This window comes from Portunus trituberculatus, chromosome 12 (assembly GCF_017591435.1).
Source record: "Portunus trituberculatus isolate SZX2019 chromosome 12, ASM1759143v1, whole genome shotgun sequence".
Taxonomy (NCBI): domain Eukaryota; kingdom Metazoa; phylum Arthropoda; class Malacostraca; order Decapoda; family Portunidae; genus Portunus; species Portunus trituberculatus.
In genome coordinates this window covers 127,459-140,000 of record NC_059266.1, presented here as the reverse complement: position 1 = coordinate 140,000, position 12,542 = coordinate 127,459, and the positions used below count along the sequence as shown (strand labels likewise).

Genomic DNA, 12,542 nt, shown 5'->3' with positions numbered 1-12,542 from the left:
TACACTACGCGGTGTGTGTGTGTGTGTGTGTGTGTGTGTGTGTGTGTGTGTGTGTGTGTGTGTTCTGTCGTTGGTGATGGGACATACTTTTCAGCTTATCACTAGAATCGCGGAAACACTCTTGAAAAGCACAAGTATTTCAACTTAAGTCTGTCATGCCTGTATAATTCTTGCCAACCATCACCAGAATCACAAAAAGACAATAACGTCCACTAAATGCTGTTCAAATGTGTACAATTCTTGTCAAACCATCACTAGAATCATGATACCACTTAGAAATCATAATAGATTTCACTAGAGTCTCTTAAAGGTGTAGGATTCCTAGTCAACTCTCCCTACAATCACAAATACACCCTTGAAAAACACATTACTTTCCACAAGAATCTCTTAAAGGTGGATGATCAACGCTAAACTGTCACTAAAATCACGAAAAATCACAATAACTTCATTAGACCTTTTTTGAAATTAAGAGTCTTTATCAATCGTTCAATAATACTATGAAAACACACTCGAAGACCACATTGTTTTTCACTACAGTCTGTTAATGAGGTAGAATCAACGTAAATCTGTTACAAGAAACACCAAAAGACTTGGAAACGTTCATATTTTTCACTAGTCTGTTAAAGGTGATAGAATTATGAAAACATCCTTGAAGACCACATTATTTTCCAATAGAATCTGTTAATGAAGTAGAATCAACCTGAATCTGCAATTAGAATCGCAAAAACACACTTAAAAGCACCAATATTTTTCAATAGAGTGCGTAATAGGTGCTAGAATCATGAAAACACACTTCAAAACCATAATAATACCTACAAAACTCTGTTAAAGAGGTAGAATCAACGTGAATTCATTACTAGAATCGTAAAAAACACACTTAAAAGCACCAATATCTTTCACTAGAGTGTGTTAAAGGTGCTAAAATCATGAAAACACATTTGAAGACCACAATATTTTCCATAAGAACCAACGTAAATTTTCCATTAGAATCACCAAAACACACTTAAAAATGCCAATAGCCTTCACTGTTAAAGCTACTAGAATCATGAAAACACACTTCACAATGCCAATACCTTCCATTAAATTCTGTTGAAGGGGTAGAATCAACGTTAATTTGACACAAGAATCACGGAAAACCCAATATTTCTGTTTCCACATTCTGACAGGGAGAGGTTAGGAGAGGACAAGGCTAAACGTTTGAAGAATGCCTTGTGTGTGATGTGCAAGTGAAAATCGACCCTCGGTGCTTGCTCTGTAAGTCCAAATGTCGTGTGTTTGTTTTTCTTCCCTGCACAATGAACGATCAAATTGCAGAAAAGTGAAGTGACAATATGTGAAAATTTTCGGGTGGAATTAACTTCTATTTCGTTTTCAGATGACCGAAGCGTGGGAAAATTTTAATACGTGAAGTGATTATGAGAGAGAGAGAGAGAGAGAGAGAGAGAGAGAGAGAGAGAGAGAGAGAGAGAGAGAGAGAGAGAGAGAGAGGAGCTTAGATTGTCAATATACTCATCACCAATTTAAAGGAAAATTCTTGCACACACACACAAACAAACACACACACACACACACGTACGTACACATACACATTCATGCATACATACATACATGCATACTCACATCATGGTTGCTGGTCCTTTATGTTAAAAAAAAAAAAAGCACCAGAGGGAAACAGGAATAAAAAAAAGATAATATGGAGAGGAGAGGGAGAAACAGACAAGAGAGAGGGAGAAAGGGCAGGGAGAAAGAGAGAGGGAGAGAAGAGCAACACGTCCTCCCCCTATCCCTTCTCCTCGATGACTGAAGAAGAGACTGTGAGTGTGCTGGTGGTGGTGGTGGTGGTGGTGCATGGTAGTGGTGGTGAGGGAGCGCCAGATGGTAATGGTGGTGGTGGTGGTAGTGGTGATGGTGGTGGTAGGATGTGCAGCTCTCTCTCTCTCTCTCTCTCTCTCTCTCTCTCTCTCTCGTAAACTTGGCCCACTCCCATTTCAATGTAACGCCGCTAAAGAGAGAGAGAGAGAGAGAGAGAGAGAGAGAGAGAGAGAGAGAGAGAGAGAGAGAGAGAGAGAGAGAGAGAGAGAGAGAGAGAGAGAGATGACTAACAACCACAAATAAGTAAACAAATAAAACAAAAAGTGATATTAATGCTTTCTTTACTTTTACCCATTGATAAAATAGGGGTCCTCCTCTTCCTCCTCTCCCTCTGGTAATTACATCAATACAGGGGAGGAGAGAGAGAGAGAGAGAGAGAGAGAGAGAGAGAGAGAGAGGGGGTGACGTAAGGATGCTAACAAAGAAAATGGGCGTTACAAGTCAAAGAAAATGCAAAAATTTTGCAATAACTATAAGATTTTGAAGAGCCGTGTGTCTTATTGAGAGTCAGGAAAGAGGGAAAGAAGGAAGAAGGGAGGTATAAAAGGAGGGAAGGAAGAATGGATGGAAGAAGGGAAGGAGTGAATTATATATTAACATACAAAAGAGAAGAGGAAATTAATAGGGAAGGAAGTGAATCAAGATAAATAAAGACGGAAAATGCAATAGAAAGCTGGAAAGAAGAATACAGAATGAAAGAAGGAAGGAAAGAAACAAGAGAGGAATACTGTACCTAGATTCATGAAAACACTCTTGAAAACCCCAATAACTTTCAGTAGAGTATGTCAAAAATGGAAAATCCTTGTTAACCCCTTCAATACTAGGACACATTTCTACCTTGAGATTTGTTAAGCTGTTACTAAAATTACGAGAAGGCCTTGAAAACTACAATAACTTTCACTAGAGTCTGTTAAAAAATGAAGCATCCTTGTCAAACGATCACTAGAATCACGGAAAACACTCTTGAAAACACCAATAATCTTCACTAGTGCCAGTTAAAGGTTCAAAAACGCTTTGCTCTCTCACCACGACTATTTTCCAAGGCCACAGAGATGATTAGTAGGGTTATCAAGTGTGTCTCTCCAGTTAACAATGCAAACATTTTGTTACTCTGTTTCTAGAACTGTAAAAACACCTTAGAAAACTCGTGTCAATTTTCATAAAGTCTTTCGAAATAGGAGATCAAGGTGAAGCAAAACCCTCATGAACCTTGAAGATATTCAATAATATCCACCACATTGTATCAAAAGCCTTTGAGTCATGACTTCCAAACTTTCGCGGCTACGAAACAATGGCAAGTAACAGTTAACTGCTTGATCATAGAAGACCTCTCCACGAGTGATAGCATGAAATATTACATTGGCCGATCTATCTACAGGTGAGATAAGGGAGCGATAAGAGTGTGGTAGTGTAATATATGACTTAACTCAAAATCCCTCACGAAATTAAGATAAAGATATAAGGAAGAAATACACGGTGATTTAATTTTGAGTGCTTATTTTTTTCATTTATTTATTGCTTTAGTAGGTTAGAATCCCTCACGAAATAGAAAGTTGTGGTAATTTTGCTCACATTCCTATCATGCCCGCCCACGCCCACTGTCTGAGCATCGGCCACCAGGGTACGCGCATGGCGTTGGTAATATTGTGTTGTTCAGCCTTTGTATCGGCACCCTTTCACTTTTATCTCTCTCTCTCTCTCTCTCTCTCTCTCTCTCTCTCTCTCTCTCTCTCTCTCTCTCTCTCTCTCTCTTTCCTTTTTGTATATGGCATTTGTGTGTATGTGCGTGTGCGTTTTCTTTTGATTAATTTCTTCTGGTGATTTTTTTTTTTCTCTTTCTTTCCGGTTTCTCTCTTCAAAATTTGTGAATTAATTCTTTTGTTTCCTTTGCTTCTTTAAGATCAAATTATAAACTTCCAACAATTTCACTTTTATTTTCTATGTATTTCCGTACCTTAAAACTTATATTTCTCTGATTATCACACATCTGCACCTTAATGTGACTTGCATGGGTTGTAGAGACGTATAGAATTGTATCATAATGGCTTCAATACCTGCACAATTCAACTATATATTGGTCTAGAACAGCTGTATATGTGGTCACTGCACCCGAGTTTAACCTTTTCCAGTACCATAACACGATTTCATGCTTATTCTGATTACCATTTGGCGATTTTATGCAGCTTCAGAGATTTATGCGGGGGGATTAAAATGGTGAGGAATCTGGCCATTAATCTTCTGACCTCTATAGACCCTTCTTTATATAAATAAAACTGTCAAATCATACCCAAATCTAATGGTAAAAATGCGTCCCAGTACTAAAGAGATTAATAAGCAAAGAATGTATGATTAGCCACGTATAAGATTGCATTGTGTTGGTTTCTGAGTGAAGAACAACCACGTATATATGAACCTAAACATCTGTACGATTAACCACCGCTTCTGTACGTAAAGAATGTATGATTAGTCACGTATAGAAATGTATTGTGTTGGTTTTGAGTGAAGAACTGCTACGTATTATGGATATAGACAGATAATGACTACCGCGCTCCTGGATGTAATACGTAAAGAATACATGAGTAGGCACATGCAATGACATAGTGTTGTTTTGAGTGAAGAATTTAAATATAAGGGAATTTAAACGCCTGTATAATGAAAAGGTATGAGTTGAAACTGGTCAGTGGCGATAGGACAGATGCGAGTAGTGCTAGATAAGAAATCGTCTATATATGGACAGCTAATCTTCACTCGTACGTTTGTAGCCTATTTAGTTCCCTCCCTGGTGGGCGTTCCAGATTGACGCTTCGATACAGACTTCACAGCCTGGATACGTAAATTAACCTTTACGAGTGTTTTCTTTCCATGAATTACTTAGAGTGTTATTGGTTATATGATAGATGTATTAAGGTTCTGTAGTGGTATCGCTACTGACGCTACGCAAGTAAAAACCTTCAAAATCATTAATCCCTTCAGTACTGGAACACATTTTTTTACCTTGAGTTTTGGGTATGATTAGTCGAATTCATTTACATTAGGAAGGGTCTATGGAGGTCAAAAGGTTAATAGCCAGAGTCTTTACTATTTTAATCCCGACATAAATTTCCGAAGTTGTATAAAATCGCCTAATAAGAAGCAGAATAGATATGAAAACGCGTCATAGTTATCTGTCAATCAACACCACTGCCGCTACATCTTCAGGCTGAGCAGGTCTCTTCCTCCTGCACACAGAAACCTTGCAGAAAGTGAGAAATCAAATAAATGTAAGAATCTGCAGTGTTATTAGGTGAAAAACCAAAGAAATATAAGAATCCACAGTGTTATTAGGCGAAGTCAAAAATATACTAATCTACAGTGTTATTAATAGGTGACCAATCAAAGAAATATACCAATCTGCAGTGTTATCAAGTGAGAAATCAAAGAAATTAAAAAAGCAAAGAAATATAAGAATTTGCAGTGTTATTAGGTGAAAAAATCAAAGAAATATGTCTACTTCAGTGTTATCAGCGGCGCTCCTCAGCCAGCAACAAGAGATCGGTATATTTTCGCCGTGTCTGAGTCATCAAGTAACAATTGATGTATAAGAATTTGCCAGTAGAAAGGAATCGTCTGTATTCACACCTTACAGCGGCCTACAGTAGTCATGGGAGAGCGACTGGCTAAATATACTTTATTCTGAAACACTTCTTTGCCGCACATCGACCAGTTTCACCTAGATCACAGAAATATATTCCAGAAAACGTTTGCATTTAGCACACCGACTAATTTCAACTGCTGTAGTCGAAGCTATAGAATTTTTGGTAACATTTTTTTTGGTTCTAGTGACAGATGAACGTCATTTCTGCATCAACGGCAGGAGAAGCACTTGAGATCACGGCTAATATGACCTTTGGAAACAGCCGTGATGAGAGAGCAAAGGGTTTCTGAGTGGACCTATAGAAGTGTCACCAAACATTTCCACTCTCCATATATTGATCCCTCGCCGAGAAAGGGTCAAGACGCCGAAGGAAATTAACAGTATGGATTTCCCTTAATCTAATGAAGTGTATCGGTGTGAGGTCATGAACGATCTACTGCTAACAAAGCGGTGGTGTTGAGGGAAATAGAGTACAAGTAAACAAAAGCCTGCCCATTGTATAAAATTAATGCGCTGAGAGAGAGAGAGAGAGAGAGAGAGAGAGAGAGAGAGAGAGAGAGAGAGAGAGAGAGAGAGAGAGAGAGAGAGAGAGAGAGAGAGAGAGAGAGAGAGAGAGAGAGAGAGAGAGAGAGAGAGAGAGAGAGAGAGAGAGAGAGAGAGAGAGAGAGAGAGCGTGGCTCAGGACGAGGCCACCACCCGCACCATCTGGCTGTGGAACAAAGCAGACTGGGCTTCCTGCGCCGCGACCTGACCCACACCCCATGGGCCACTCTGCTACAGGGAGGAGCAGAGAGTGAAGCACTTGCACTCACCTCTCACCTTCTCGCCCTCCAGAGACGCCACGTCCCACACAGGGAATACACCACCAGATCGACGGATCAGCCATGGTTTGGCTACCGTTGCCGTGTTGCTGCCGAGGCAAAGTATGCTGCCTGGCTCCGCTACAAGAGGAACCCGACTCGGCGCAACAAGGACCTGCACAGGGCTGCATGCAGGAGGATGGTGGTAACCAGCAAGTGGGCCTTAAAAAAGTGGGAGGAAAGCCTGCGCCGGAAACTGTGTGGCACTGGCGTAGGAAACAAAACTTGGTGGTCTCTTGTTAAGGACAAACAAGGAACTGGCCACCAAGAATCCATCCCTCCCCTCAGCAAGCAGGACGGTACTGTCGCCACCAGCAGTAAGGAGAGGGCACAGTTGCTGGCTTCCTTGTTTGCTGGAAAATGAAGGTCGGGAATCCACAGCAGCCACCGCCTCAGCTGGTCCAGCAATGTGAGAAGACTGTCACCATGGTGGAGGTGACGCATCAGCAGGTGAAGCGATTATTGCGGGGCTGGACACACAGAAAGCCACCGGCCCTGATGACATCAGCCCGCACCTGCTGAAGCGATGCTCCCAGGAACTGGCTGCCCCTCTCACCCAAGTTCACAACTTGTGTACGGGAAAACGTCTGGCCTTCAGTGTGGAAGGAGGCTCGAGTAGTTCCTGCACACAAAAAGCTCCAGGACGGACCCAAAAACTACAGACCCATATCCCTGTTGTCAGTGGTGGGTAAAGTGTTTGAGAGGGTCGTGGCAGAGGTGGTGTGTAGCCATCTCAAGGACAATGCCCTCCTCTCAGACCAACAGTTTGGGTTCAGACCTGGAAGGTCAACCTCCGACCTAATGATGCTTCTCACCAGGCATTGGCAGGACGCCCTCGACGACGGCAAGGACACTATAGTGGTTGCTTTGGACATAGCAGGAGCTTTTGATAAAGTATGGCACAACGGATTACTAGAAAAGCTTCGTGCTAAAGGCATCCAGGGTGGCTTGCTACGACTCTTGGGAAATTACCTGCAGGACAGAAGCCTCAAGGTGGTTGTCAACGGGCAAACATCTGAGTCCCTGCCTGTGGAGGCATCAGTGCCACAGGGTTCAATTCTTGGCCCACTCCTGTGGAATATCTACGTGGATGATCTTCTCCAGCTACTGCCAGGAGTCATGGCCTATGCTGATGACTGCACCCTCTCCTATACCTATCCACGCCAGGACAGTGGGCGGGCTGCTGAGGCCATCAATCAGCAGCTACGAGTGATAAAGGAGTGGGGTGCTCGCTGGCAAGTGACATTCGCGCCGGAGAAGACACAAGCAATGGTTGTCTCTCGGTCCCCAGCCGCCATGGCAGCAATGGCAGGAAAGTTGTCTTTGGCGCTGCTGCTCTCCCACCCAAGATGACGTCAAGATACTTGGAGTGGAGGTGGATCGAGGGCTGAGGTTTGACAGGCATGTCAAAACCATTGCCAAGAAAGCCTCTCACAGGATCTCCGCTCTCAGAAGGATCGCCAGTTTCCTCGACAGGAAGGGGAGACTGCTGCTGTACAAGGCACAGGTGCGGCCCCACCTTGAATACGCAGCTCTCTCCTGGATGTCCTGTGCCGCCACACACAGAAGGAGACTGGACAGCATCCAACGCCGCGCCATACGGCTAGTAGATGCTGCACTACCACCTCACCCAGAGCCTGAGCGTCCCCTTGATTCACTGGAACACCGCAGAGACGTGGCGGCGATCGTAGTGTTCCATAAGGCACAGGTGCAAAGAGTGCCACATCTGGCAGGGCTGCGTCATCCTCTAAGAGTCACCGCACGGAGCACGAGAACGGTGCTCAATGGTGGTGACGCCGTAGAGGTGCCGCGATCCCACGGGTGTCAGCATCAACGCACCTTCGCAGGACGCGTCTCCAGGATGTGGAACTTGTTCACGGCCGCGGTGCCTCACGTCCAGGAGATGAACACTCACAGTGTCAAACTGATGGCACATAAGTGGAGACAGACACTGCCAACTCCTCTGACACTCTTTGTGACGTGACACTCAGTGTAGTGCAGTGCGTGAATAGTGCTAGTGAAGTGAAACGAATAGTGCTCCATTTACATGCTGACCATCTTGTATATTATCTATTTTTAAGTCTTGTAAATATTGTAGAGAAATAGATTGTAGTACCCTTAGAATAGGTAGCACACGACAGTGCGCCTTTGGGTACATGTTCCTTTGTATTAAGTTTTGTTTAAATAAAAAAAAAAAAAAAGAGAGAGAGAGAGAGAGAGAGAGAGAGAGAGAGAGAGAGAGAGAGAGAGAGAGAGAGAGAGAGAGAGAGAGAGAGAGAGAGAGAGAGAGAGAGAGAGAGAGAGAGAGAGAGAGAGAGAGAGAGAGAGAGAGAGAGAGAGAGAGAGAGAGAGAGAGAGAGAGAGAGAGAGAGAGAGAGAGAGAGAGAGAGAGAGAGAGAGAGAGAGAGAGAGAGAGAGAGAGAGAGAGAGAGAGAGAGTGTGTGTGTGTGTGTGTGTGTGTGTGTGTGTGTGTGTGTGTGTGTGTGTGTGTGTGTGTGTGTGTGTGTGTGTGTGTGTGTGTGTGTGTGTTTCACTGTTTGATCTGCTGCAGTCTCTGACGAGACAGCCAGACGTTACCCTACGGAACGAGCTGTGTGTGTGTGTGTGTGTGTGTGTGTGTGTGTGTGTGTGTGTGTGTGTGTGTGTGTGTGTGTGTGTGTGTGTGTGTGTGTGTGTGTGTGTGTGTGTGTGTGTGTGTGTGTGTGTGTGTGTTTGCTACAAATAAACATAAACAAAAATTATAAAGAGGTAGGTATTGAGAGACGGGCATTACGTGACTCATTTCTCACGGGAACACGAGCAGGTAAGCAGAGCCAGGTGAGTGGAGGGCGTTTCTCTAAATATTTGATGCCAGAAAGGAGGAGACAATTAGGTCAAGATAGTTATCCTAGAGCTATAGTCTTAAAATTATCGCACAAAACCTGACTTCGTGCTATTATTATTATTATTATTATTATTATTATTATTATTATTATCATTATTATTATTATTATTACCTATTATTATTATTATTTATTTATTTATTTATTTATCTGTTTATTTTACTGATGTGATAGAAAATATTAAAAGAAGAATTAAAGAAAATAAAATGATGATTTCGACATGTTCGTATGTGATGGGCCTGAAATCTCTCTCTCTCTCTCTCTCTCTCTCTCTCTCTCTCTCTCTCTCTCTTTGTGGTTAGTTTAACTATTTCCATATTTTCTCTCTCTATTTTTTAGTTTGATTTACTCATTTTTTCTTCCCCACATACCCCGCCTCTCTTCTTTTTTTTTTCAACACCCTGCCCACCCACTCACCCACACACCCAAACACTCACACATTTATTCATTTATTTTTCCACTCACTTTAATACATATATAAGCACCTAATTTCCCTTTCACTTTGCCTGCATGTCTTTTCCTTCCTCCCGCTCTCCTTTGGTCAATCAGCCTTGCCTTTCACGCCCTCCAATCACATCTTTGGGCAGGTGTGTGGCCGGCCATGAAGTATTGGACGTGCAGGCCTTATGTTGACTTTCCTCACTTCATCAACCAACACCTGTATGCACCCACACACACACACACACACACAGTAGTAATAGAGAGGGCCGGGTTCGAGTCCCGGTAAGCGGCGAGGCAAATGAGCAAGCCTCTTAATGTGTGGACCCTGTTCACCTAGCAGTAAGTAGGTACGGGATGTAACTCGAGGGGTTGTGGCCTCGCTTTCCCGGTGTGAGGAGTGTGCTGTGGCACGGCCTTCGTATGCAGGCCTGAGGGATCAGATGTGATGTCAGCACAAGTAGGCCATCGCCGCGCCGCTCTGCTCATCTCTTTTCCCATAAAATTAATGTTCTATCATTTCTATATTTTTATCGATGATCTATCTCTTTTGTCTTACAATATAAACGTATGATGATGATATTTTGCATTATTTTACCTGAACCATATATTTTACTTAGATTTTTTTATTAATTTCAAAATTTTTAGTACAGTCAGCCAAATAATAGCATAAACCCTATACACCAACACCTGTGGTGACAACGTTTATATATATATATATATATATATATATATATATATATATATATATATATATATATATATATATATATATTATAATACACATCCTTTAGACCAGCAAGTTAAAACACATCCTTTAGACCAGCAAGCTAAAACATCCCTTTAGACCAGCAAGATAAACATCCCTTTAGACCAGCAAGATAAACATACCCTTTAGACCAGCAAGATAAACATACCCTTTAGACCAGCAAGCTAAAAACAACCCCTTCAGACCAACAAGCTGAAAATAGACAGACCAACAAGCTAACCCCCCCACCCTTTAGAGCAGCAAGCTAAAAACACCCCTTTAAACCAGCAAGCTAAAAACACCCTCTTTAGACCCCTTTAGATGGGTTAGGTTAAGATAGGTTAGGGCAGGCTAGGGTTAGGTTATTGCCCACCTTCCTCTGTTTATCTTACCAACAATTAATTGGCATAAAAGCTGTTCTTGATTTCAAAACATTTATGTTGATCATTACATTTGTTTCATTACCTAACCTAACCTACCCTAACCTACCCTTACCTATCCTAACCAAACCTAAGGTAGTACTCGAGTAGCCAAGGTTCCTTATGTTCACCTACACTAAATATATCATAAACTGATATCATCACATCATTATACAGGGTGTAACACGAGTTTCTGCGAATACTTCTAGGAGGCGAAAGAACAAGTTATTCTAAGTAAAAATGTTCTATACTCATATGACTTTTGAGGCTTTGTTTAGTCGTGGGTGAAATTTAAATGTGGCTGGTACGGGCGATTGTTTTATTTCGTAGAAACACCATGTCCACCTTACTGTAAGTGTGTGGTACTTTCAACAGAGATTTTTTGTCTGTCAAAATCATGCAGTACCATCGAGATTTATTTACCGTCAATCTTGGTGTGAAATTCCGAACAGCTGATCTGCTGCTAGCCTCCCTCAGGCAGGCAAGGTGTCCCCGTATAGCCTATTACTTTATTTGTCAGTAATTACAGACATTCTAACACGGTGTCAGATTTATCTGTAAATTACCTCTCAGTCAATACTACTCGTCTCATTGCAGAATATTGCTGTACCCCAAAACTTGTAGAAATGATAGCGAGTTATGCAGATTGTTCGATGGTGAAAAGTAGTGGGTTATTCAATCATTTCTGCAAATTTGTGGGTGTTACAGTATCCCATGATCAGACAAGTGGTATTACAGATTAGGAATTTACCGGTAAACATTACACAATGTTAACATGTCTGTAATTAGTGACAAATAAAATAAAAGGCTACCCACCTCCCCTGGCAGGAAGGCGGTAGTGAGGCTATCTAGCAGAAAATTAGCTGTTTGAAATTTCACGTTAAGACGGTGACGGTAAATAAATTTTGATTGTGCTGTGATTTTCCAAAGGAAGAAAATATATACAAAATGCCACACACTTACAGTAAGGTGGAGTAAGTTGATATAGTGTTTCTATAACATAAAACACCCGACCGGCCCAGCCGGTGTAACAGTCACCCGCCACATGCACTTGAATTTCACCCCACGACTAAACAAACTTGTACTTTCACCTCTAGAAGTATTCGCAGAAACTCGTGTTACACCCTGTATTATAATGTGGATAAAACTATACTAGTTGTATACAATAAACATTGGTTTAGTTGACTTACCTTGGTGTTTTTGGTTGGGGTGGAGTTTGCTTGCTTGATAGCATGAAGCCAAGCCCGCGCAAGCTTCTCTTCTTTTGGGAATGAAAATAAACACACCTTTGGCCCACTTTTGTAATTCCCTTTACATAAAGGAACGCAACACTTGTAAGGCATGGCAGAAGGCCTAGTGAGTGCACCAAAACCACTTAAAACAAGACCACGGCGGAGTTCCAAAACACTCCCGACACATCCAGTAGACGCGGATGGCCTACTCGCACTGACGTCACGGCCGCGTGATGTCACATCATAACATAACATAACATAAATAATAGGATAACAAAGGGCCACCAGGGCCCATCTAGGTTATCCTGTATCAGTCGCACAGCGACCTCGTCATCAGTACTTACAAGTACACAATACATTATATACTAATTCTAAATATTTGGCCCATTAACAGGGCTAACCTGCAGCGAAATCCTCTACAATTTGTGGTCCCCATACATGGGGATCATGTCTTGTT

The 12,542-nt window shown here is 42.1% G+C and overlaps 1 protein-coding gene across 2 annotated transcripts in view; it reads right to left on the bottom strand.

Moving 5' to 3' along the window:
* The window catches only part of LOC123502728, a 31,709-nt gene extending 29,900 nt beyond the window's left edge, over nt 1-1,809 (bottom strand). Inside the window, exon 1 of one of the 2 annotated variants that reach the window (XM_045251952.1) lies at nt 1,621-1,809. In XM_045251952.1, the coding sequence (XP_045107887.1) occupies nt 1,621-1,625 (5 nt within the window). In that variant the 5' untranslated portion in view covers nt 1,626-1,809. The remainder of the gene's footprint in view (nt 1-1,620) is intronic. The other variant, XM_045251953.1, reaches the window with a different exon arrangement.
* Between the last annotated feature and the right edge of the window lie 10,733 nt (nt 1,810-12,542).